The sequence below is a fragment of the Heptranchias perlo genome, chromosome 40 (assembly GCF_035084215.1).
Source record: "Heptranchias perlo isolate sHepPer1 chromosome 40, sHepPer1.hap1, whole genome shotgun sequence".
Classification (NCBI taxonomy): domain Eukaryota; kingdom Metazoa; phylum Chordata; class Chondrichthyes; order Hexanchiformes; family Hexanchidae; genus Heptranchias; species Heptranchias perlo.
The window spans coordinates 15,748,176-15,776,001 of NC_090364.1; the positions used below are offsets into that span (position 1 = coordinate 15,748,176).

General features: G+C 43.5%; 1 protein-coding gene across 6 annotated transcripts in view; it reads right to left on the reverse strand.

The window, feature by feature from the left end:
* Nucleotides 1–27,826, reverse strand: part of tom1 (target of myb1 membrane trafficking protein) — a 90,516-nt gene that overhangs the window by 33,852 nt on the left and 28,838 nt on the right. For all 6 annotated transcript variants that reach the window (XM_067974684.1, XM_067974682.1, XM_067974686.1 and 3 more), the window contains exons 3-5: nt 13,289–13,367; nt 11,006–11,155; nt 6,942–7,076 (exon numbers count right to left, since the gene is read on the reverse strand). In XM_067974684.1, the coding sequence (XP_067830785.1) occupies nt 6,942–7,076; nt 11,006–11,155; nt 13,289–13,367 (364 nt within the window). The remainder of the gene's footprint in view (nt 1–6,941; nt 7,077–11,005; nt 11,156–13,288; nt 13,368–27,826) is intronic.

Sequence of the window (27,826 nt, forward strand, 5' to 3'; positions counted from 1 at the left end):
GGATGAACCACCGGACATGACAAAGGCAAACCAAGCCCAGTTGTCCTCACTAACATCTGCAGGACTTGTGCCAAAATTGGGAGAGCTGTCCCACAGACTAGTCAAGCAACAGCCTCACATTGCCATACTCACAGAATCATACACCTCAGCCAACATCCCAGACTCTTCCATCACCATCCCTGGGTATGTCCTGTCCCACCGGTAGGACAGACCCACCAGAGGTGGCGGTACAGTGGTATACAGTCAGGAGGGAGTGGCCCAGGGAGTCCTCAACATTGACAGGTCAAACATGGGCAAGGAAACCTCCTGCTGATTACCACCTACTGCCCTCCCTCAGCTGATGAATCAGTCCTCCTCCATGTCGAGAAGCACTGAGAGCAGCAAGGGCACAGAATGTACTTTGTCCATCACCAAGAGTGGCCCGGTAGCACCACTACTGACCGAGCCCTGAAGGACATAGCTGCCAGACTAGGCCTGCGGCAGGTAGTGAGCGAACCAACACGAGGGAAAAACTTACCGGACCTCGTCCTCACCAATCTACCTGTCGCAGATGCATCTGTCCATGACAGTAGTGGTAGGAGTGACCACCGCACAGTCCTCGTGCAGACGAAGGCCCGTGTTCGCACTGAGGACATCATCCAACGTGTTGTGGGGCACTACCACCGTGCTAAATGGGATAGATTCAGAACAGATCTAGCAGCTCAAAACTGGGCGTCCATGAGGCGCTGTGGGCCATCAGCAGCAGCAGATTTGTATTCCAGCACAATCTGTAACCTCATGGCCCGGCATATTCCTCACTCGACCATTACCAACAAGCCAGGGGATCAACCCTGGTTCAATGAGGAGTGTAGAAGAGCATGCCAGGAGCAGCACCAGGGGTACCTAAAAATGAGGTGCCAACCTGGTGAAGCCACAACTCAGGACTACCTGCATGCTAAACAGCGGAAGCAACATGCTATAGACAGAGCTAAGCGATTCCACAACCAACGGATCAGATCAAAGCTCTGCAGTCCTGCCACATCCAGTCGTGAATGGTGGTGGACAATCAAACAACTAACGAGAAGTGGAGGCTCAGTAAACATCCCCATCCTCAACGATGGCAGAGTCCAACACGTGAGTGCAAAAGACAAGGCTGACGCGTTTGCAACCATCTTCAGCCAGGAGTGCCGAGTAGATGATCCATCTCGGCCTCCTCCCACCATCACGGAAGCCAGTCTTCAGCCAAATCAATTCACTTCACGTGATATCAAGAAACGGCTGAGTGCACTGGATACAACAAAGGCTATGGGCCCCGACAACATCCCGGTTGCAGTGCTGAATACTTGTACTCCAGAACTAGCTGCACCTCCAGCCAAACTGTTCCAGTACAGCTACAACACTGGCATCTACCCGACAATGTGGAAAATTGCCCAGGTGTGTCCTGTTCACAAAAAGCAGGACAAATCCAATCCGGCCAATTACCGCCCCATCAGTCTACTCTCAATCATCAGCAAAGTGATGGAAGGTGTCGTCGACAGTGCTATCAAGCGGCACTTACCAATAACCTGCTCACCTGCTCAGTTTGGATTCCGCCAGGACCACTCGGCTCCAGACCTCATTACAGCCTTGCTCCAAACATGGACAAAAGAGCTAAATTCCAGAGGTGAGGTGAGAGTAACTGCCCTTGACATCAAGGCAGCATTTGACCGAGTGTGGCACCAAGGAGCCCTAGTAAAATTGAAGTCAATGGGAATTAGGGGGAAATCTCTCCAGTGGCTGGAGTCATACCTAGCGCTAAGGAAGATGGTAGTGGTTGTTGGAGGCCAATCATCTCAGCCCCAGGACATTGCTGCAGGAGTTCCTCAGGGAAGTGTCCTAGGCCCAACCATCTTCAACTGCTTCATCAATGACCTTCCCTCCATCATAAGGTCAGAAATGGGGATGTTCGCTGATGATTGCACAGTGTTCAGTTCCATTCGCAACCCCTCAGATAATGAAGCCATCCGTGCCCGCATGCAGCAAGACCACCTCCCCTTGACATTCAACGGCATTACCATTGCTGAATCCCCCACAATCAACATCCTGGGGGTCACCATTGACCAGAAACTTAACTGGACCGGCCACATAAATATTGTGGCTACAAAAGCAGGTCAGAGGCTGGGTATTCTGCGACGAGTGACTCACCTCCTGACTCCCCAAAGCCTTTCCACTATCTACAAGGCACAAGTCAGGAGTGTGATGGAATACTCTCCACTTGCCTGGATGAGTGCAGCTCCAACAACACTCAAGAAGCTCGACACCATCCAGGACAAAGCAGCCCACTTGATTGGCACCCCATCCACCACCCTAAACATTCATTCCCTTCACCACCGGCGCACAGTGGCTGCAGTGTGTACCATCCATAGGATGCACTGCAGCAACTCGCCAAGGCTTCTTCGACAGCACCTCCCAAACCCACGAACTCTACCACCTAGAAGGATAAGGACAGCAGACACATGGGAACAACACCACTTGCACGTTCCCCTCCAAGTCACACACCATCCCGACTTGGAAATATATCGCCGTTCCTTCATTGTCGCTGGGTCAAAATCCTGGAACTCCTTACTTAACAGCACTGTAGGAGAATCTTCACCACACGGACTGCAGTTGTTCAAGAAGGCGGCTCACCACCACCTTCTCAAGGGCAATTAGGGATGGGCAATAAATGCTGGCCTTGCCAGCGATGCCCACATCCCATGAACGAATAAAAAAAAACTCGTGGGAAAATAAGTCGTTGTCACTTTACACTGCAAGAGATTATGAAAGTTTTAGGAGGCTCCTTGATGACTCAGCAAATGAATCTACTAAATAGCTGAGCCATACTAACCAGGAAGGTCCTCAGCTCGGATCCCTGGTCTGTGTCGAGTTAGTTGGTCTCAGTCTAGGCCCTAAGCGCTGGAATTCCCTCCCCAAAGCCCTCTGCCTCTCTCTCCTCCTTTAAGATGCTCCTTAAAACCTCTTTCTTTGACCAAGCTTTTGGTCACCTATCCTAATAGCTCCTTATGTGGCTCGGTATCAAATTTTGTCTGATTACGCCCCTGTAAAGTGCCTTGGGACGTTTTACTATTTTAAAGGCACTATATAAATGCAAGTTGTTGTTGAAGCGGGGGGTGGTGCGGGGTTCGGCGAAGAGGGAGAAACTGGCTCGGGTTCCTGCTCCCAATCACTATCCGGGGTGAAAGCTCGCTACTGTGGAATCTGCCGACACTCACTGTTGAGGCTCATAACGTGGAAAATTGTCAGCCAGATGAGATGCCCACAGAACTGTACCCCAGCAAGGAATACACACCGTCAAAAGAGATGGGAAAAAGGAGAAAATAAACTTTAAGGTATCGTTTGTTTTTTTTGTTTTATATAACTAGGGCTCTAATTAACGTAAAGAATACTTAAACTGGCTTCTGCACTATCACATGAAGCAACGCTCACTCATCGACGGGTGCGATACTGTGGTAGTTATGTTACTGGACGAGTAATCCAGAGAACACAAGTTCAAATCCCACCATGGCAATTTGAAAATTTGAATTCAGTTTAAAAAAGAATCTGGAAATCAAAAGGCTGGCACCAGCAAAGCTGATAGATTGTCATTAAAACCCAACTGGTTCACTAATGTCCTTTAGGGAAAGAATCCTGCCATCCTTACCCTGGGCCTATAGATGACTCCAGTCCCCACACCAATATGGTTGACTCATAACTGCACTCAGAAGTGACCGAGAGAACCACTCAGTTGTTTCCAGGGCAACCAGGGATGGACAATAAATTCCAGCCTCGCCCGCGACGCCCACATCCCGAGAATGAAAAAAAAATCTCTGCAGGCTGCTAGCGGGGGTAGAATAGAAAAATCAGGTCAAGCAAAGCCTTCTTCTGACGGCACTGCCTCCTTGCTGGGGATGGTTTCACAGGGACTGGCAGCTGACTGTACCTCTCCTAAGTGGCAGGGTCTCATGCGTGATTCAGGACAGCAAGTACCAGCCTTTGGAGTATCACAGCTGACCCAAATACCATCCTCAGCCTGATGTCCACGTGGTCACTGAACAGCAATCAGGAGCAAGAGCCCTGGAAGATTTTCTCCCCTCTCTAGCCCACAGGCCAAGGCCAATTATAGCTCCGCACTGAAGATGAATTAATTGAGCAGAAATCAGGTTTTAAATCGGTAGCTTAGCACCGCACCAGGTGTTGTACTGGCCCTCGAAAGAACTCCAAAAATTCTATTTTTATAACACGTTACATAGATAGAAATCTGTTTAGTTCTGTGACTTTGTACATATTTTAAATACATTTCAGACAAATGGCACATAACTTGCATTTATATACCGCCTTTAACGTAGTAAACAGGTGAGGAAAGAGTGGTAGTAAGCAGTGAGGAGGACAGTGATAGACTTCAAGAGGATATAGACAGGCTGGTGACACGGGCGGACACGCAGCAGATGAAATTTAATGCAGAAAAATGCGAAGTGATACATTTCAGTAGGAAGAACAAGAGGCAATATAAACTAGAGGGCACAACTCTAAAAGGGGTACAGGAACAGAGAGATCTGGGGGTTTATGTGCATAAATCGTTGGAGGTGGCAGGGCAGGTTGAGAAAGCGGTTAAAAAAGCATACGGGATCCTGGGCTTTATAAATAGAGGCATGGAGTACAAAAGTGTGGAAGTCATGATGAACATTTATAAAACACTGGTTCGGCCACAACTGGAGTATTGTGTCCAGTTCTGGGCACCGCACTTTAGGAAAGATGCAACGGCTTGAGAGAGGGTGTAGAAGAGGTTTTCTAGAATGATTCGAGGGTTCAGGGGCTTTAGTTACATCGTTAGACTGGAGAAGCTGAAGTTGTTCTCCTCGGAACAGAGACGGTTGCGAGGAGATTTGATAGAGGTATTCAAAATCATGAAGGGTCTAGACAGAGTAGATAGAGAGAAACTGTTCCCATTGGTGGAAGGGTCAAGAACCAGAGGACATAGATTCAAGGTGACTGGCAAAAGAACCAAAGGTGACATGAGGAAAAACTTTTTTTTTTAATCACAGTGAGTTTGTTAGGATCTGGAATGCACTGCCCGAGGGGGTGGTGGAGGCAGATTCAATCATGGCCTTCAAAAGGGAACTGGATAAGTACTTGAAAGGAAAAAATTTGCAGGGCTACGGGGAAAGGGCAGGGGAGTGGGACTAGCTGGATTGCTCTTGCAGAGAGCCAGCATGGGCTCGACAGGCCGAATGGCCTCCTTCCGTGCTGTAACCCTTCCATGATTCTATGATTCCAGTAAAACATCTCAAGGCGCTTCACAGGAGCGATTATCAAATAAAATTTGACACCGAGCCACATAAGGAGATATTAGGACAGGTGACCAAAAGCTTGGTCAAAGAGATAGGTTTTAAGGAGCGTCTTAAAAGGAGAGAGAAAGAGGCAGAGATGTGGAGAGGTATAGGGAGGGAATTCCAGAGCATAGGGCCTAGGCAGCTAAAGGCACAGCCGCCAATGGTGGAGCAATGAAAATTGGGAATGCACAAGAGGCCAGAATTGGAGGAGCGCCGAAATCTCGGAGGGTTGTAGGGGTGGAGGGGGTTACAGAGATAGGGAGGGGCGAGGCCATGGAGGGATTTGAAAACAAGGATGAGCATTTTAATTTTAAAACACAAGAAACGTTAGTTTGTATGTACTACAGTAAAGATATTCTGAGGCAGTTATTCATAACATTACTGTATGTATTGATCTGAGAATACCACTCGCTGGTAAAATGGCTTTACCAGCGAGTGGCAACTCTCATATTCCCATTATTAGTACATTCTGATGTGGGAATAATTACAGGTCCAGTGAGTCTCAGCTAGAAATTCAAACCAGCTCTAGGATAAATGATTCAATGCTAACCTTTCCCAGCAGCTGGCGTGGTAGATGTGCAGGTTGAAGGAACATGTTGGCAGAATTGCTGCAGCTGAATAGGCTACACAAATGAGAGATGGCACAACAGCTGCTATTGGCTTAAGCATCCACATGTATGGATATACAACTCATAGAATTAACAGCACAGAAACAGGCCATTCGGCCCAACTGGTCTGTGCTGGTGTTTATGTTCCACACGCACCTCATCCCACCCACTCTGCCAAAACCGCTTTCTGCTCCAGGATTATTCAGAAAAGCGAAGATAACTCCTGGTTCATTTTCTTCACTACCAACTGTCTCTTTAAATCCCTCTCTCATGCCCTCTCCACCCTCACCTCCAAGAACTAATGCAAGGAGCTCATGGACTTCTTGTCACAAAGAGCGAGCCCATCTGCCCGAGCCACAACCCTCCCTTTCCCAAGCCAAACTTCCCCCAGAGCTCCCCCCTGCCCTAGCCATGAACCCACATTTTTTTTTTCTAATTTCTCTCCCAGACTTTCTCCAAGCTCATCTTGTCCATGAGACTCACCATCTGCTCACTTGACCCCATTCCAACAAAACTGCTAATCACCAAACTTCCCTTTCTGGCCCCCGTGATAGCTGACATTGTCAACAGTTCCCTCTTCTCAGGTACTGTCCTCCCCCCTTTCAAAACAGTCGTCAGCATCCCTTTCTCAAAAAACTCATCCTTGATCCCTCTGTCCTTGTAAATTGCTGCCCCATCTCCAAAGTCCTTGAACGCGTTGTTGCCTCCCAAATCCGAGCCCATCTTTTCCGTAACTCCATGTTTGAATCTCACCAATTACGTTTCCGCCCCTGCCGCAGCAGTGAACCAGCTCCGATCAGAGTCACAAATTACATTGTCTGATGTCTAAAGCACTGACCACTTTATACCATGAAATGGCTGTGTTAGAATTGATTACGCTGCCAAATAGTTAAAACATCAAGATGCTCAGTTGAAAATGTAAAGACTTTAACCATTTACTCACCTGAATAAAAATCAACATAATTATCAGAGGTAGTGCAATAACTAGGCCCCAATTCATACTTACCCTCTGAGGCGTGTGGATGGGAGACAGTGCATCAAGATCCGTCATAGGGAACTCAAGCCCCTTCCTCCTCAGTTCTTCATACACAGTTACTACCCCAGTGAGGTCCGGAGAACTACGGAAAGCATCAGCCCAAGCCTGCGTCCAACATTAAAAACAGAGCATTACCATTTTATACAAGTTTTGCTTCCACATGCCCACTCCTAATTTTCTCCACTCCTCTTGCAATAGCACTGAGTCTTCATAGAATCATACAGCACAGAAGGCAGCCATTCGGCCCATCGTGCCTGTGCCGGCTCTTTGAAAGAGCTAACCAATTAGTCCCACTCCACTGCTCTTTCCCCATAGCCCTGCAATTTTTTCCCCCTTGAAGTATGTATCCAATTCCCTTTTGAAAGTTACTATTGAATCTGCTTCCACCACCCTTTCAGATCATAACAGCAATGCACAAAAAAAATTCTCATCTCCCCTCTAGATCTTTTGCCAATTACATTTAAATCTGTGTCATCTGGTTACCGACCCTCCTGCCAGTGGAAACAGTTTCTCCCTATCTATATCAAAACCCCATATAATTTTGAACACCTCTATTAGATCTTTAACCTTCTCTGCTCTAAGGAGAACAATCCCAGCTTCTCCAGTATCTCCACATATCAGGTCCCTCATCCTTGGTACCAGTCTAGTAAATCTCCCCTGTACCCTCTCCAAGGCCTTGACATCCTTCCTAAAGTGTGCTGCCCAGAATTGGACATTTTACTGAGGCCGAAGCAGTGGTTTAAAAGAGTTTAGCATAAATAAAAACTAATTTGACTCTTATTGATGAACGGATCCACAACGGGCTATTCACCTTCAAGCACCTTATACCCGGTCTTACACAAAATCTACACATATGCAGTTTCCTGCATGAGTCACTGATTGGGAACAGGAACTCCCTAACCCAAGGCACTAAAGCCAGTTACAGCAACCCCCCACTGCTGTCCCAGACAAGGTTAGCTAAAAGAGAAACTCAGTTACCCAGAGAGTGGTGAGAATGTGGAACTCGCTATCACAAGGAGTAGTTGAGATAAACAGCATAGATGCATTTAAGGGGAAGCTCGATAAATATATGAGGGAGAAAGGAATTGAAGGTTATGCTGATAGAGTTAGATGAAGAGGGGTGGGAGGAGGCTCGTGTGGAGCATAAACACCGGTATGGACCAGTTGGGCCGAATGGCCTGTTTCTGTGCTGTACATTCTATGCAATACAGACCAGGGACTGAGCATCAGTACCACACCAGGCATTTAGCCTTTAAACACCACTTTTCGAAGAGTGGCATAGCTGTTGTTGCCTACATTATTTCCCTGCTCCCCAAACATTAAGCACCAGCATTTCCTCAAAAGTGCTCCATCGGTGACCAGCACTAGTCTGATTTCTGAAGCATACATTTCAGCCTTGCTTATAATTTTTATGGGCAACCATTTTGCACCTTACAAGAGAGGTTCACACTATTAAATGTCTTGTGGTATAAAAAAAAAGTTAACTGCTGCAAGCCAGAAAGCCTCATGCAACCATTATAATTCTAACACACATTATAAATAAAGCCCGCTGAAACCATGGCTCCATTGGTAGCACTTCTTGCCTCTGAGTCAGGGTTCAAGTCACACTCCAGAGACTTGAGCACTAAATCTGGACTGACGCTTCAGTACAGTACTGAGGGAGAGCTGCACGGTCGGAGGTGCCGTCTTTTAGATGAGACATTCAATCAAGGCCCCCTCTGCCCTCCCAGGTGGACATAAACGATCCCATGGCACTATTTCGAAGAAGAGCAGGGGAGTCCTCCCTGGTGTCCTGGCCAATGTTAATCCCTCAACCAACATCACTAAAAAAGATTATCTGGTCATTATCACATTGCTGTTTATGGGAGCTTGCTGTCCACAAATTGGTTGCCACGTTTCCTACATTGTAACAGTGACTAGTACCTCATTGGCTGTAAAACGCTTTGGAAAGTCCTGAGGCTGTGAAAGGTGATTTATATATTTGCAAGTTCTTTCTTTCTCTCAAATGCTGTACACTTGTACTTTCTATTTGTACTGTAAATTCAAGAGAGGGTGGGAAAAGGCCACTGAGAGATTTATAGGTGAGGTCAAAGTTCTTTTTAAAATGTCGGCAAGTGCGTCACAGCCAATGACTTATCTTTGAAGTGTACTCACTGTTATATAAGCAAACACAGCAGCCATTTGCACACAGCAAGGTCCTACAAACCGCAAATGAGATAAATTTCCAGTTAGTCTGTATTTGGTGGTGATGGTTAAGGAATAAATGTTAGCCTAAAGAGCAGGAAACCCCCACCTGCTCTTAGAATAGTGACACAGGATCCCTTGCAGCTACCTAAACAGGCAGGTGGTTTAACATCTCATCCACAGAACATCACCTCTGACAATGCAGCACTCCCTCTCAGAGCCTATGTGCTCAGTTTCCAGAATGGGGCTTGTGATTAAGCACTAGTACAGAGCCAAGTTGAGAATTGAGGGGGATATGGAGCCAGTATAGGTTGATGATGATTGGAACGATAGGCAAGCAGGTCAGGATGAAGTCAGTGGAACTTGGAGGATAAACTGGCTCCTCCAGTCCTATAACCCTCCAAGATCTCTGCGCATCCCCTATTTTCAGCACTCAACCATTGGCAGCCGTGCCTTCAGCTGCCCACACCCTAAGCTCTGGAACTCCCTCCCTCAACCTCGGCACCTCTCTCTCCTCCTTTAAGACGCTCCTTAAAACCTACCTCTTCAACCAACTTTTGGTCACCTGTCCTAATATCTCTTTGTGGCTCAGTGTCAAATTTTGTTTGATAATGCTCCTGTGAAGCGCCTTGGGACATTTTACTACGTTAAAGGCACTATATAAATACAAGTTGTTGATTGAGCGTTGGAGGCTGGCAAGGACAATATTGGCTGTCCGGAGGTGACAAAAGTATGGATTAGGGATTTGGCTGTGGTGGGATGGAGGCAGGCAACATCTTGGTAGTTAAACTCAGTTATGGGTCGAGCAAGACACCATGGTTGTAAACCATTTGTTAAAGCCTGAGTGAGCAGTCAGGGAGGGAGACAGGAGTCAGTGGTGAGGCTGTGGAATGTTTGGTAGGAACATAAGAACAGGAGTGGGCCATTCAGCCCCTCGAGCCTGTTCTGCCATTCAATTGGATCATGGCTGATCTGTATCTTAACTCCATTTACCAGCCTTGATTCTGTAACCCTTAATACCCTTGCCTAACAAAATCCTATCAATCTCAGTTTTGAAATTTTCAATTGATCCCCAGCCTCAACAGCTTTTTGAGGAAGCGAGTTCCAGATTTCCACTACCCTTTGTGTGAAGTGCTTCCTGACATCACCCCTGAACAGCCTAGCTCTAATTTTATTATGGCCCCTTGTTCTGGACTCCCCCACCAGAGGAAAAAGTTTCTATGGCCCCAATCAAATACTTCAGTCATCTTAAACACCTCAATTAGATCATCACTTAATCTTCTATACTCAAGGGAATACAAGCCTAGGCTTTGCAACCCTGCCCTCATTTTAACCCTTTAGTCCCGGTATCATTCTGGAGAATCTGCACCGTTACCCCCTCCAAGGTAAAGATATCCTCCTGAGGCGCTGAACACTACGGCTTTGGTCTTCACACATTCAGTGGGAGGAAATTCTGGCTCATTCACCATTTTTATGGACAGATAGTCTAACAGCACGGGAGGTGAAGTGTGGAATCGAGAGATGCGGTGTAGAAATTTTTATTAGTTTATAGCAACAGAAACTATGTGCTAATGAATCAATAAACACAGAAAACACGAGACATTGGCTGACAGACATTCTCCCTTATTGGTCCTGGGTTTTTTCTCTGTTTTTCTTTACCTCTCCCAGGAGATTACTTAGCTGCGGTGGGAGGGAAAAGGTGTTTAGTCGTGTTGCTTCGGCCATCACAGTGTGGGGCAGGCTTGATGGACCAGCTGGTCTTTTCCTGCCCCTTAATTTTCTATGTTTATAATGACCTCTGCTGACTGATCAGATATTGCAGACAGCTCTGAGCGGTCTGTGGCACTTACCTGTATTAAGCTCAGCACTTTATCCTGCACTACACTGGGTGGGTTGTTCTTGGGTAGAATAGTTTTTACCAATACTTCATCCACAAAGTCCCGACTGGCTACCAAGGCATGGAACCGATGGCCACAGTTCTTCACACAAGTCTCTAGAACCTTTATTAGATAAAATTAGACAAATTCAATCATAGAATATGTGGATCCATTGAGCACAAATTTTAATATCAGCCTCTATTCTAATTTTAACTTGACTGCTCTGATTGACAGCCAAGCAGGCATGTAGGGAAAAAGGAAGAAAGAAGTTTCACTTATTAGCAGGTCTGAAGGATGTCCCAATGGAGTTTTACAACCAATAAATTACTTTTTGAACTGCAGTTACTGTTACAGACCATGGTGACTGGGAGACACATCGCCCCGAAACATGGGCCACACTCAGGAACTCATCCAGCTCCTTTCTGAATGCCGACAGCAAATCCAACTTTGTACGAGTCAATGACACTCGTGAAAAGAAGTACTTCCTGATATCTAACCTAATTCTATTCTTTTATGTAACTTATACTTCCGATGCCCCTGATCCTCCCTAACCTATCTAATTTAAATAGCCTTTTCACTTGGACTGAATCCAATGCTCTCATTACTTTAATACATTCAATCAAATCTCCGCAAAGTCCATGCTTTTTTAAAGTAAAAAGCCCCACCTCTCAGCCAATCATGGTAACAAAGGGCCTTTAAACTAGGTATCAATCTAGTGGACCTCCTTTTCTAGGACCTCTATCATCCACCACCTGAGGGAACCCAAAATTAGACACAATATTCTAAATAAGGCTTACCCAAGGCTGTTGTCCAGAGTCAGTGGCCCCAATATTAACGGGGAGACAGGGCAGTTACGGGGGAGCCCGACAAGGGCAGGGAGGCCATAGAAAAGGAGGGATTTGAAATTTAGATAGCCGGGAGTGGGATCAGATTGCTCGATCCTGATATTTTAAACCCCACCCCCTGCGCATGTCGCAATTTCATCTAGCTAAACACTGGGATGACCCAAGCCATCATCTTCAATTCCTACCACAACGCCATACCCTCGCCATCAAATTCATCGCCCTCCCTAACCACAGTCTCAGGCTGAACCAGATGTTTGCAACCTTGGCATTCTATTCAACCTTAAGCTGAGTTTCCAACACCACATACGCTCCATCTTCCACCGCCTGCCTACTTGCCACTGAAATCATGCAAGCTTCAACTCATCCAAAACTCTGCGGCCCATATCTTATCCCACACCAAGTCCCGCTCAGCCATCACGCCTATATTCCCTGTACTACATTGGGTTCCCAGTTCCCCACTGCCTCAAATTTAAAATGGTCATCCTTATGCTCAAATCCTTTCGTGGCCTTTCAACCATCTGTAACTTTTTCCAGCATGATAATCCCCTCCCAAACTCTCAGTTCCTCTGACTTTGGCCTCGAACATTTCTCCTTTCAGCCCAATGCACCGTGCACCATTTCGGCTCTACTCTCTGGAATTCCCTCCCTAAATCCTTCCACCTCGCCACCTCCTCTAAGACCCTCCCTAAAACCCACATATTCAACCACACTTCCGAGTATTTTCTTCTTTGGCTCAGCATCCAATTTTCCCTTACACCGCTGCAGTCTGTGCAAATTTTTTTAAAAGTGAGCCTCTAGTTAGTACATGAGGGACAGGTGCAAGATGGACAAGGTACCCAACAAGGTAGACCTGCCTCTCTGCAATTATTCACTGTTACATGTTATTTTGATTAATATATATTTTAAATTCTTGAATATATTTTTATGATTAAAAGTTCTGAGATCATCTACCATGCTTCAAAGTATCAAAAAATATTCAAAAAATAAAAAGGTCAGTCATTTTACGCTGTTTGTTTCTGAACTGGAAACTTACAAGCACCTTCCAATGTACAAACTTCCTTCACAAACAGCAATTAAACTCTTGACTGATATCAGGCTGGGACTGCTTACAGCAATTAGACTTTGTGGAATAGACCAACTGTTCCATAAACACAGCTCCATCTTAACCGTAGAATACGGTGTGTGCCACTTGGTGTAATGATCCTATCATTACAAAACACACATGTATTGAGCAATTCCATGGAAGACCCACTTCTAATACTACGAAGAGGCAATACTACATCAAGTCAACAGTACAAGTGAGCAAGTGCTGCTCGCAATTGAGCACATGATATGCTTGGAAAAGCAATTTCCCATTACAATACTCTCGACACGCAAGAGCCTGTCTTAAAGATAAAATCACAGAACTAACCGTTAGACACAGCATCACCTCCCGGAAGTTTTTGTTTCCCGAAAGCCGCTTCCTCAAGGCCTTGATCGCATCCTTTGGTCTGAGAAACAAAAGCAAAGTTCCAATTAGCAAAAATAAAGATAAAAAAGCTCAACAATTTACAAGACAAAATTGGCAGCAGCTGGATTTTTTTTATTGTTGGTTAACGTGCTAAATAAAATTCCCAGGTGATTCAGAGAATTTAGCCAGAGAGCAATTGAACCACAGAGTCTAGGAAGGTCCCCGATTTGATCCCCAGTGTTGTGCAGAAAATATGAACACCAAATCCTACATAATGCCCACACGGTGCAAGAAATACTGTATTGAAAAATCACAACATGTGATTTAATACGAGTCAAAGTGTATTAGATTCTCTCTCTACCTCTACCTCCCCCCTACCTTCCACCCCATACAAATATCAGAACATTTACTATTCCTGCCTATAATTTCAGGTCTCGTGTCTAAATTAGCTTGTTTCCACATAACCCAAATTCGAAAGATTGATTAACTAAGCCAGGTCAGTCCTAGTAGGACCATAGTGCAACATTGAGTGAAGCACAACTTCACTCTCATTTGCCAGACTGAAGTCATACATAGAAATGTACTAACACTTTATTTGATTATATCTAAAATAATACAATTAATACCATCTCAAGGTTCACCCTTGGGGATTACAAGAGAAGTAATACTTATTGAGCCGGATTTTGCTGTGAGCGGCGAATGAACGGCAACAGATAGACTTGCACTTGCCCAGAGACTTTCTACGAGCTTTTACACAGCAAGATGCTGTCAGCCAAACAGCCATTCAGCACAGCACCCTCGACAGGGCATCTGGGACCTGTGTGAACAGGGCAAGCAACTGTGTATCTCCTTAACCAATCAGATTGAAGAATCGTTAATGGGCAGCACAGACTGAACCAGAAGTGTAAGTTGAAATTGAATTTACTATTCCAGATCAGGTACAGAAAGCGAAATAAAGAGAAGGAAAGAAAGACTGGATTAAGAGAGAGATAAAAGAGACAAAGTAAAAAAAAATTTATTTAAATTTTTAAAAAATCTCCAACAATAATTAAAAGCTGAATAAATGAGACTCCACACTTTTACAAGTTCATTTTCAGTGCCAGAGAGGTTATTTGGCAGTAATTAAGACTTACCACCAAAGGGTGGTTAGATTGGAATGGACAAGCCCTAATTTTTTGTGGCGGGTTTAGTCCGTACTGACGACGTCAGTACTGGAACTTCACGCCGAACAATACATTTGAATGAGGAGCCAGATGCCGTTTTTCCACAGCTCATGGAGAGGCAGCACATCTTGCACAGCAACTTCCAGATTTTCACGTTTAATTGCGCATGTGTGCTCGATGGAAGTTGCTGTCTGATTTGCGCATAACTAACTGTTAGCCTCACCGTTACTTTCACAGCAAAATCCGGCCCAATATCACTCAACAAAATTTACATCACCATGAGCTCAAACGGTAAACATGGAGTATCTCAGCATTAGTTGGCTTTCACCTAATAACTGTATTACAGTGCTATGTTCAACGTCTAACATACAATATAGACTAAGCAAGGTTAAATTGACTATCTAAATTCAACGCAGCACTGGTAAGCTTCCAGTATTAATGTAACTGATGATGTTGTAGGATTTTATGATTACCTTTCTCCTGGCCGGCCTCCCACTCTCTGTAAACATGAGCTCATCCAAAATCCTGCTGCCCATATCCTAACTCGCTCCAAGTCCCGTTCACCCATCACCCCTGTGCTCGCTGACCTACACATGGCTCCCAGTAACAACGCCTCGATTTTAAAATTCTCATCCTTGTGTTCAAATCCCTCCATGGCCTCACTCCTCCCTATCTCTAACCTCCTCCAGCCCTACAACCCTCCGATATCTGTGCTCCTCCAATTCTGGCCTCTTGCGCATCCCCGATTTTCATCACTCCACCAGTGGTGGCCATGCGTTCGGCAATCTAGGCATTACGCTCCGGAATTCCCCCCCAAACCTCTCCATATCTCTCTCTCCTCCTTTTAGGCGTTCCTTAAAACCTACCTCTTTGACCAAACTTTTGGTCACCTGTCCTATTATCATCTTAATAAAAAGTTAACACTGGAAATACTCAGCAGGTCAGGCAGCATTCGAGAAGAGAGAAAGAGAGTTAACTTTTCAGGTTGATGACCTTTCATTGACCTGAAACGTTAACTCTGTTTCTCTCTCCACAGACGTTGCCTGACTCAGAGTATTTCCAGCATTTTCTGTTTTTATTTCAGATTTCCAGCATCCACAGCATTTTGCTAATATCTCATGCGGCTCGGTGTCAAATTTTGTTTGCTAACGCTCCTGTGAAGCGCCTTGGGACATCTTACTACATTAGAGGCGCTATATAAATGAAAGTTGTTGTTGTTGAGTAGCAAGGTGGCTGTGCCACTGAACAGTTCTGTTTTTCTCTGACGGTCTTGGGCTATGTCTGTGGCAAGTCATCATTTTTCTTTTCAGTTGTCTTTTCCTAACTTTGCACATACCTTCTCTGCTGGCTGTGATGTTGTACTTCCTCTCTGTGCTTAAAACCATAAGCAATTGAATTAACTGTTGCTGCTTTTAAGAGAGTTGCTGGGTACATAAGAGCGTTCTGCATTAACATCCTGGGGCATCCCCTCCCCAATACAGAAGTCTTCCATCTCACGCCCGCACTGAGTGGAACTGAAGAACACAGAGAGTGTGGAAAAACACCCTGAAACTCCATGGTGCAGTGCAGCAATATTTCAGTTCCCATTCCATAACACCAATAGGGGATTTCACATTGTTAATCACATCAACAAAAAAAAGTCCTTTCCTTTCTATTTATTTATCAGAGTTTTGAACTTTTAACGGTTACACGTTTTTTGTATGAGACACTTGTGCATCAACTGGCGGCACTCTCCCCAGGATCAGAAGATTCTTGGTTTTAGCCCCTCATCAGTAATTGAGTGCATAATCTAACTGGTATTCTAGTGCTGCACTGAAAAACTGCTGCTCTGTCTAAGGTGCCATCCTCTTCGTCAAGACGTTATACGGAGGTCCTTGGCTGCCTATTGATGCCAAAACGCCATCGTGGGAAGATGGTCAAGTTAACACTCTGGGAGGATTAGATGAAAAGGGCAAAACAGCCACCTTCCTCTTATGAGCTTAAGTTTGTTTTTGAAGAAGGGATTGGATGCAATGTTGTGTTTCAATACAGGCCGGCCATACAAACAAAACATTTTGTAAGAATTTTTATATTTTATTCTAAACAATAGGCTTCATGTAAACTTTTCAGAGCGATTTCGCCCTCAGGTCTTAACACCCACTGGTTTAGGGCATTTGGAATAAAGACTTTCAATATTTGGTGACATATACAAGCTATTAAATTCACAAAACACTGAATTGTTTACTTAGTTTATGATAAATAGTGAACATTCTGTAATGGAGGTAAAAATTCATTGTTTAAACTGGAAATATAATGTTACCCAATTGACACATCACTACTTCAAAACCAATACACAGAAAAGTTTTATTTAATGGCGACAAATTGATGAGTGAGGCAATTGATTGATCTCACATTTTCCAATTAACAGCTTTGACACTTAATCTTAAATTAACTGAGATTATTAGTGACACAAGTCAAAGACCGGCAATATTATACAGCAGATTCTAAAGGTTTGCCCGGGTAGTACCACATTTTCTGAGAACCGCCACACCCAGATCTCCATAAAGCAAATTACCAATGGCCATCTATGGCAAGAATACACAACCAGTTGCGACCATAGGGAGACTATGCTCTTCAGCTGCAAAGGAAACAGGACGGTTTAGTTCTGCGACAGGCCTGAAGCAGTTTCTACCAACATGAAACCACCTAAACTCCACCCCACTGAAAATCATAAACGTTACCACTGCTCACAACCAATCAAAATCACATTCCTGCTTTTGTTTGTGGGGTCTTGTTGTGTGCTAAATGGCTGCAGCATTTGCCCCTATTACAACAGTCACCAAACTTCAAAAAGTAATTCACCACATGTGGTGTGCTTTGAGACACTAAAGCACTGGATAAATGTCCTTTTTCTCTTTTCAAAGGAAGTATAAGGAATTCTACAGTCAGCCAATGTAAAGTTCGGTATCTAAATTGAAAGTTTTGTCTCCTACAGAGCAACGGTGCTTCACATCTTGCCACAGTATCAACTGTGACTTCTTAAATGCTGGTGTGACATATTGAATGGTTTCTAAATCTATTTTTTTTTTTAAGACACACATGCAAAGTCTTTCCTCCAGTCCTGACTGAAGAGATGTTCCTTCTACAGGGTTAACAGTAGCCACTAAAAGTGCCCAGCTCCGTATTGCATAAACGTCAAATCCAGACCTCAAAACAGTTTCAAGATGGCTGGATACAGCTTGCATCGTTACAGTGCCTTTAACATAGAAAACACATCCCAAGGTGCTTCACAGAATGGAAAGAACAGACACTGAGCCCTTGTGGGAGACTTCGGAGAGATGACCAAAGAGTTGAGTTTGCAGAAGGTTTTAAAAAGGCAGAAAGAGGTGCTTATGGGTAGAAGGGTTTAGTTGCAGAGAGTAGGGCTGTGACAGCTGAAGGCTCTGCCACAATAATAGAAGAGAAGTAGAAGCAAGGGAAGGAGATGGATCGCAGACCAGAGAGAGAGAATACAAAGCTGGCGGAGGTTGCAGAGGCAGGGTGACACAAGGCAAATTTTAAAATATAGGCAGTGATTTTAAATTCAATGCATTCTGGGACAGGGAGCCAGCAAGGTGAGAGAAGGGAACGAGAGAAGAAAGAGAGCAACCTCAAAGATGAGGAACTCAACTTCACATCAAATATAAAAAATTGGACTAGGAGTATACAAATACCAAGAATAAAAGGAATGTGAACACACCTTGTTCAACATATTTAATAGATGATAAATCTCTGGGGCGTGTCCAGTCCACATCTTACAATTTTCCAAAAATAACCCTCACACCCAATATTCATCACAGTAAATCTGTGTTAAACATATACATACCACTCAGCTTGTCAATCTCATCACAAAACTCTATAACAGTACAAAATATAAACAAGCAAATGAAGTGTATTTAAAATTGTATGTTCACTACAGCTTATAATTGAAAGCCAGGAGTCATTATACTGCTGTTAAATAAATTAAATGGTTTGTTATAGAAAGGATTAAAGGAACGAAACAAACATAGCTAGAGTAGGTCTCAAGATGTTGGTTACTGAAGCGTAAAGGGGTTACGTGGCCTCGCCAAAGTTATTTCATGCCGGTCCTTCCTGAAAAGGTGAGCAGAGTGCGTGTAATACATGCCGACCAGTCAGCATTTTCATCTTGTTTCTGCTTGTCGGTCTTTGACAACAGCAACCAGTGTGGGATTTCAACTTATCATGCTGCCCTGAAATCATCCTATAAAGCACCTCGGCAAAGTTGGTTCTATCCACGATTTGATGGCTTCCATACCCCAAACTCAGCAGGACTCAGGCATCCCCCATCACTTCGGTTTACAAGCAAACGCTTTGTGACCAGTTCACTTGCTATCTGTCTGCGTGTTGCTCTGTCACGGGCTGAATGCATCTGTTCTGACCAATGGGCTGTAACCGTGCGGTCAGTGATTGGGCCTACCTGCTTTTAGTGTATCATGGAGTCAAGGTACGATGGATAACTGGGCACCAGTATTTTACAGTGCTGCAGGAATTTCTGTGAGTAAAAGAACTTTCTAATTCTGCTTCAGAGAAGAGGATGTTTACTCAAACAACTTGAGCTCATCCAAAACTCTGCTGCCTTTATCCAAACTCGCACCAAGTCCCATTCACCCATCACCCCGTGCTTGTTGACCTACATTGGCTCCCAGTCTGGCAAAGCCTCTATTTTAAAATTCTTATCCTTGTTTTCAAATCCCTCCATGGTCTCGCCCCTCCCTATCTCTGTAACCTCCTCCAGCCCTACAACCCTCCGAGATCTCTGCGCTCCTCCAATTCAGGAATCTTGTGCATGCCGAATTTTCATCACTCCACAGTTGGCGGCCGTGCCTTCAGCTGCCTAGGCCCTAAGCTCTGGAAATCCCTCCACCTCTCTACCTCTCTCTCTCCTCCTTTAAGACGCTCCTTAAAACTTACCTCTCTGATCAAGTTTTTGGTCACCTGTCCTAATGTGTCCTTATGTGGCTTGGTTTCAAATTTTATTTAATAACATTCCTGTGAAGCGCCTTGGCTCACAAGGGTAGCTTGAAGTTTTATGAGATTCTGGAGTGTCATAGGGCTTAGAGAAAACCCATTTATGTTGCTTTCTTTGATTTCTGGAAGGTTTTTGGGCATTGCACCTCATGTTTTTTGGAGCTGTGTTAACCTTTTTGAAACCATTTGTTAAGTTGCGTTAGTTTTTTAGATTCACACGTAAGAAGTTTTGATAGATTTTCCTGCCTCCGCGCCACCAATCAATATTCAACAATATTTAAAATCAATACCTGTTGTCCCATCATGGTTTTAAAGAAAAACAGGCCTCAACTCAACCTTATCTGCATAATAGATCAAAACAGGACATCTCTAACTAACATGAAAGTTGTAAACAATTTTACAACACCAAGTTATAGTCCAGCAATTTTATTTTAAATTCACAAGCTTTCGGAGGCTACCTCCTTCCTCAGGTGAACGATGTGGAAATGAAATCCTCGAAATGAAGTCGCATTTATAATTCACAGAACAATGCTTGGTGAGTACAGACAGATTTTTCAACTGCCCGTTGCCAAGGCAATCAGTGTGCAGACAGACAGGTGTTACCTGCCAGGTCTCACAGAATATACAAATCACCAAAAAAAACAACAAACAAAAAAAAAGATAGAGAGGTAGAAACATAGAAAAGACAGCAACTGACCCGTTATATTAAAAACAGATAACATTTGTTGGCTGGTGGGGTAACGTGTAGCGTGACATGAACCCAAGATCCCGGTTGAGGCCGTCCTCATGGGTGCACACTTGGTTCCGCACCCATGAGGACGGCCTCAACCGGGATCTTGGGTTCATGTCACGCTACACGTTACCCCACCAGCCAACAAATGTTATCTGTTTTTAATATAACGGGTCAGTTGCTGTCTTTTCTATGTTTCTACCTCTCTATCTCTTTTTTTTTGTTTGTTGTTTTTTTTGGTGATTTGTATATTCTGTGAGACCTGGCAGGTAACACCTGTCTGTCTGCACACTGATTGCCTTGGCAACGGGCAGTTGAAAAAACTGTCTGTACTCACCAAGCATTGTTCTGTGAATTATAAATGCGACTTCATTTCGAGGATTTCATTTCCACATCGTTCACCTGAGGAAGGAGGTAGCCTCCGAAAGCTTGTGAATTTAAAATAAAATTGCTGGACTATAACTTGGTGTTGTAAAATTATTTACAATTGTCAACCCCAGTCCATCACCGGCATCGCCACATCATAACATGAAAGTATTATATCTACATATGCAAACATGTACAACATACATACAGTACAAAAAAAGTGCACATTTCGATGAGAAACAGCTCAAAGCCTCCATGAGAAACTCATTTGTTGTCACTCATGAGAATGAGCACAATTCTTTCTTGTCCCCACATTAACTCATTTGTTAGTTCGTTCCTGGGGAGGCCTTAGTTATTTTTAAATTGGTACAGAAGATTCTAATCCAGTGAAATTATAATCATTTGGTTTACTTTTTCAATGAATCATTGAAAGGAAAACTCACACATTATAATTTGAGGTTTCGACACTTACTGGCATCTCTTAGTTTTTTTTCATTTTCGGTAGATGCTTTCTTGCCATCATTGTGGACCTCAAGAGGTTGCAAATGAGATTCAACTTATGTATAGCATAAGCTTCGAATTCACCATCCCACAAGCTCTTCCTCCTTCCTGCTGAAATCAAGACTCATTGCACCATCTCCTACTATAACTCATTATCTCCCTCAGCCTCCCCTTCTCCCTACAATCTACAGGCTTTTAAAACCTCAAGCTTGATGGCATCCATCCACTACTGATTTATTTTGTCTTCTCTCCTACTCTTTTCCACTGTGATGGTGTCCTGTATGATGGATGTTTGCCCTTAATTCAATTTCCTCAACTAAAAAGAAAGAAAGGCTAGCATTTATACAGCGCCTTTCATGTCCCAAAGCGCTGTACAACAATGAAGTACTTCGAAGTGTAGTCACTGTTGTAATATAGGAAAAGTGGAAGTCAATTTGCGTACAGCAAGGTCCCACAAACAGCAATGGGATAAATGACGAAATAATCTGTTTTAGATGTTGGTTGAGGGATAAATGTTGGCGAGGACACCGGGGAGAACTCCCTTGCTCTTCTTCGAAATAGTGCCATGGGATTTTTTATGTCCACCTGAGAAGGGCAGACGGGGCCTTAATGTCTCATCTCTCAGTAGCTGCACTGGGAGAGTCAGCCAGGATTTTGTGCTCAAGTCTCTGGCGTGGGACTTGAACCCACAACTTTGTAAGTGTGCTACCCACTGAGCCATGGTCGACATCTAAAGACAAAACAAAGACAACTGGTTTCTGCATACGTCCCGTCCCGGTTAAAAAGATGCAATTATCTCTCCTTTTATTACTATTTGGAAGACTCAAGCCTAAATTTTAAAATTGTTTTGAGTAATAATCTCTCTGCAGGAAGCATTCAGACACCAATTAGTCTGTAGCTTTCCTATAAATGACTTACAATTATGTTGATTCAGATGGTTATTGCTCTATTTCCTATAATCTACAATACAAAAAACCACCATGTGTTAGGAGAGACTGATGGGATAACTGAAAGGTGACAAAGCTACCAGTGGGCTACAATGGGTATAAATCATCATTCTCTGTACCAGTGTCATAAACTAAAGTATACAAAACTAACCGAACAACGTGCAATGCACACGGCAGTGATGTTGGCACCTAAGCATGGACAGTTAAAAGAATAAGTTGCACATAAGGTTTATGTAGGGTTGCCAAACCTGGTTTCATCACATGACCTCCTGCCTCCAACCATCCCACCCCCACACTCTCGCCATTGGTCGCCTAACATGTACATCCTCATGGTGCCCCGCCTTCCTACAACAATTGGAAAGTGAACAGATTCTTCATTACCAGAGTGACTGACAGCCAAGAATCATCCCAACAGCCTTTTCTTCCCCCCCCCCATGTCCAATGTTTTTTTATAACTAGTAAACAAAGGTGTTTAAAGAAAATGTTTTCAAAAACACAATTTTCTATTGCCCCTTTGATTTTTCTCCTGGGGTTACTTGCAGTAGTGTCCTGGAAATTAGTCTTTAATTCCTGTAGACTTCAGGGCAATCCTGGAGGGTTGGTAACCCTAGGTTTATGTGCAAGGGGATTCCTGTGCAGCACAACAACTCTAATAGTGACAATGAAGGCTTGCATTTTGTTGGTAGCTTATTTAAGTGGATTCTTTCTCTGTCCCTGCTCAACATTTACCAAAACACTCAGTAAATACCGATTGGGAATGAAATAAAATGGCCGAGAGCAATCTGTTAAACAGTCAACAAAACAAACTGATTTTCATTAGCATGGAGCAGCTGCACTGTAAAGCAATAAGATTCCCATAGAATAAACTAGCTTGTTTGTTCCACTAAAGTAGTTGCAAAACACAGTGCTGCAAAGGGGAATTGCGATAAAAACAAACAAGGAAAAATAACATGACAAAGCCTGACGTATAGTCAAGTAATTCTCAGCTCCCTCAATGGTTCAGTAGGTGGGTGGGGTCTCTTAGAAATTGAGGTGGCCCAAAATGACACCCTGGAAAATCGAGGTTCAGAACCAGATCAAAATACTGTAACACTCAGCAATCAAATACCTAAAGGTCTGTAGTACTCTCAAAGCACTGCTATTGTTTGGTTTAGCACATTAATGGAATCTGGAAGGGTAGACCGGTTACTGAGGGTTAGGATTCTTCCTACTTGGTGCTGCATAATTCTGTAAAACGATGCCCTTAATGGTAGGCAAGCTGTGGGAAGCCTACTGCTGATCTGCACTGGTAAGATGCAAAGTTTGAGCTAAACTCCAGCACTGCTCCAGTGTACACTTGGAATCTCTAACCCTTAAACTATACCCAAGTTTTCTGGACTTAGGTAAGTGGGGCACATCCCTATACAATGTGGAGATCTTTCAGTGGCTTAGTTTGGAAACTCTTAACACGGTGATGGGCCTCCAAGCTTATCAAACACTTGGCTGACAAAAATAAATAAATGATGGCTTAGTGAGTAAAGACAATACATTAATGAGCCACACAAAACTGGAAAGTCTCCGATTTGATGCCCATTCTGTGCTGAGTTAGCTGATCTGAATTGGAGTACCATTAGGACCTCAGTGACTAGGGAAGGAACAAAAATAAATTAAGCTAGAAAAAGGACCGAGATGGATTGAAGGTTGGGTTTGCCAATGGATGCACAGTTAGTCTCAATTTCACTAATATATAAAATATTGCAGCACAGAAAAAGGAGCAAGGCAGCAGAGTCCATCATTTAAAAAGAGCAGGAGAGCAGCAAGAGCCAATCGTTTAGAAAGAGTGGAAGAACCGGCAGTAAAACAAACTCAGGGAAAGATCTGAAACAGTGACATCATAAGTCAGCGCACAGGGAGGAGCAGCGGAGCCTCAGAAATTTAAGCCAAGTGTTTAATTTGAAGTTCATCAAATTTTATCAACTTTAAATAAATAGTTAAGTTGGTAAATAAATAATCTGAATAACTGATAACTAATTAATTTTAAACCAAGCTAAATCCATCTAGACTTTATGTGATTCTTTAATTCTAGAAATAAATTACTTACAAACAAACAAAATCAGTTGGGACTGCAGTATATGGGAGTTTATGGACAGTGAAACTGTCCCGGATTGCCACATCTTCAGGAAACGTCTCTGCCTTGAGACACTCCAGCTCAGAGTCTTTGAGCCGGAGTGCAAGTTAGAGACACTTCGACATACAAGGGGGAGAAAATTTTGGATAGTATGCTCCAGAGTACAGTCACACCTCAAAGGAAAGTAGGAAGGGGAGTGTGTCGTCAATAGGGTACAGGGAATCTAGGGGAGGTAGAGAAGGAGGTCCTACAGATACTGGGCCTACCCAACTGGTACGATTGTGAGGATAAGTTTGAAGGCTGCAGGGAGGACAGCCAGAATGCTAACCATGGCACCATAGAGCATGAGGCAGTTCAAGGGATAGAGGAGCAGAATGGAAAGGTTGTAATCATAAGGTATTTGATAATTAGGGGAATAGATACCATCCTCTGCAGTTGCAACCGAGAGTCCAGGAGGGTGTGTTGCCTACCTGGTGCCAGGGTAAAGGATATCGCGGAGCAATTGGAGAGGAACTTGGAAAGGGAGGGGGAAGATCCAGTTGTCGTGGTCCACTTGGGACCAATGACATAGGGAGGAAGAACAGGAAGGAGGTCCCGCTAAGGGAGTGTCAGAAGCTAGGAACTAAATTAAAAGTAGGACCCCGTGGGTGGTAATCACAGGATTACTACCCGAGCCACATGCTAATTGGCATAGGGATAGTCAGATCAGGAAGGTGAATGCGTGGCTGAAAGAGTGGTGTAGGAAGGAGGGGGTCCATTTCATGGGACCCTGGCACCAGAACTGGGACAGGAAAGAGCTGTACCGCTGAGACAGGCTCCACCTGAACCAGAATGGGACCAGAGTCTGAGCGGAAAGGATAAATAGGGCTGTGAATAAGACTTTAAACTTGTAAGATGGGGATGGGGTTTGGGGGAGGGATCTGGTGGATATAATAGAAGCCTGAAGATAAAAGAAATAGGAGATGAGAGTAAAGATCAAACCAAGGTAAGGAATAAGGGTAACATAAACGGTCAGGGTACCGATAAAGTAATTAAATACAAGTATAAAATAACAAACAAAGCGAGAGGAACAATTAATAAAAACAAATTAAATTGCCTGTACAGCAGTATGTACAGCACCCAAAACAAAACGGGGAAACTAGAGGCAATAATTCATAGGAATATAGGAACAGGAGTAGGCCATTCAGCCCCTCGTGCCTGCTCCGCCATTTGATAAGATCATGGCTGATCTGTGATCTAACTCCATATACCTGCCTTTGGCCCATATCCCTTAATACCTTTGGTTGCCAAAAAGCTATCTATCTCAGATTTAAATTTAGCAATTGAGCTAGTATCAATTGCCGTTTGCGGAAGAGAGTTCCAAACTTCTACAACCCTTTGTGTGTAGAAATGTTTTCTAATCTCGCTCCTGAAAGGACTGGCTCTAATTTTTAGACTGTGCCCCCTACCCCTAAAATCCCCAACCAGCGGAAATAGTTTCTCTCCATCCACCCTATCCGTTCCCCTTAATATCTTATAAACTTCAATCAGATCACCCCTTAACCTTCGAAACTCCAGAGAATAAAACCTCAATTTGTGTAATCTCTCCTCGTAACTTAACCCATGAAGTCCGGGTATCATTCTAGTAAACCTACGCTGCACTCCCTCCAAGGCCAATATGTCCTTCCGAAGGTGCGGTGCCCAGAACTGCTCACAGTACTCCAGGTGCGGCCTAACCAGGGTTTTGTATAGCTGCAGCATAACTTCTGCCCCCTTGTACTCTAGTCCTCTTGATATAAAGGCCAACGTTCCATTTGCCTTCTTGATTATTTTCCGCACTTGTTCATCACACTTCAATGATCTATGTACCTGAACCCCTGAGTCCCTTTGGACATCCACTGTTTTTTAACTTTTTACCATTTAGAAAGTACCCTGTTCTATCCTTTTTTGATCCAAAGTGGATGACCTCACATTTGTCTACATTGAATTCCATTTGCCACAGTTTTGCCCATTCACCTAATCTATCAATATCGCTTTGTAATTTTGTGTTTTCATCTACACTGCTTACAATGCCACCAATCTTTGTGTCATCGGCAAACTTAGATATGAGACTTTCTATGCCTTCATCGAAGTAGCTAATAAATATTGTGAATAATTGAGGCCCCAAGACAGATCCCTGCGGGACTCCACTAGTCACATCCTGCCAATGTGAGTACCTGCCCATTATCCCTACTCTGTCGCCTTTCGCTCAGCCAACTTCCTAACCAAGTCCATACTTTTCCCTCGATTCCATGGGCTTCTATCTGAGCTAACAGTCTCTTATGTGGGACCTTATCAAATGCCTTCTGGAAGTCCATATAAATAACATCCATTGACATTCCCCTGTCCACTACTTTAGTCACCTCTTCAAAAAATTCAATCAGGTTTGTAAGGCATAACCTACCTTTCACAAATCCATGCTGGCTCTCTCTGATTAACTGAAAATTCTCGAGGTGTTCAGTCAACCTATCCTTAATTAGAGACTCCAGCATTTTCCCCACAACAGATGTTAGGCTAACTGATCTATAATTCCCCGGTTTCCCTCTCTCTCCTTTCTTAAAAAGCAGAGTGACATGTGCGATTTTCCAATCTAGAGGGACAGTTCCCGAATCTAGAGAACTTTGAAAGATTATAGTTAGGTAGCGAGGAACCAGATGTAGTAGGGATATGAAACATGACTGCATAAATAACAGGGTTGGCAGTTAAACATTGCAGGATATAACATATTCAGAAAGGATAGGGAAGGATGAAGGCTGTACTAATTAGAGATAACATCATGGCAGTAGAAAAAAGGGGCATAACCAACATTAAGATAGAAACAGAATCCATATGGATTGAGACAAAGGATAAGAGGGGATCGATCATGCTAATAGGGGTATCCTACAGACCACCTAATAGTGGAAGGGAAGTGGAGGAAGAAATTATGTTGGTAAATCTATGAAATGAGTAAAAGACACAGAATAATAATCACGGGAGATTTTAACTGCCCACAAATAAATTGGCAAGAAGAGGTAGGGAAAGAGGAAAAGGGAATGGAGTTTTTACGTTGTGTTCAGGACTCCTTTCTTACCCAGTACGCAAGAAGCCCAACAAGAGAGGAATCACTGCTGGATCTAGTAATGGGAAATGAAACAGAGCCGATAAGAGAAGTAAGCACAGGGGGCTATCTAGGCAATAGTAATTACAACATAATAAGGTTTAAGATAATGATTGAGAAAGACATAAGAAAGACTAAGACCAAAGTAATACATTGGAAAAAAGCCAATTTTGAGGGGATGAGAATGCAATTAGGGAAGGTAAACTGGAAAAAAAATATTGACAAACAAAGAGACAGAACCGCAGTGGCAAATATTTTAAAAGGTGATCAAAAGAGTTCAGGAGAAATATATTCCTCGAAAAAACAAGAACTAGCCAATAATGAAACACCAAAGATGAATAAAGAGATAAGGGTAAATTGAAACTAAAGAAAAAAACATACACTAAGTACATAGACAATAAAAGAGAGGATGACAAAAAGGAATACGAAGAGGTTAGAAAAGAAGTCAAAAAACAATTAGGAACGCAAAGAGGAAGTACAAAATTAAATTATCAAAGAATATAAAAAGAAATAGTAAAGTATTATACAGACACATGAATAACAAAAGGAAAATCAAGATAGTG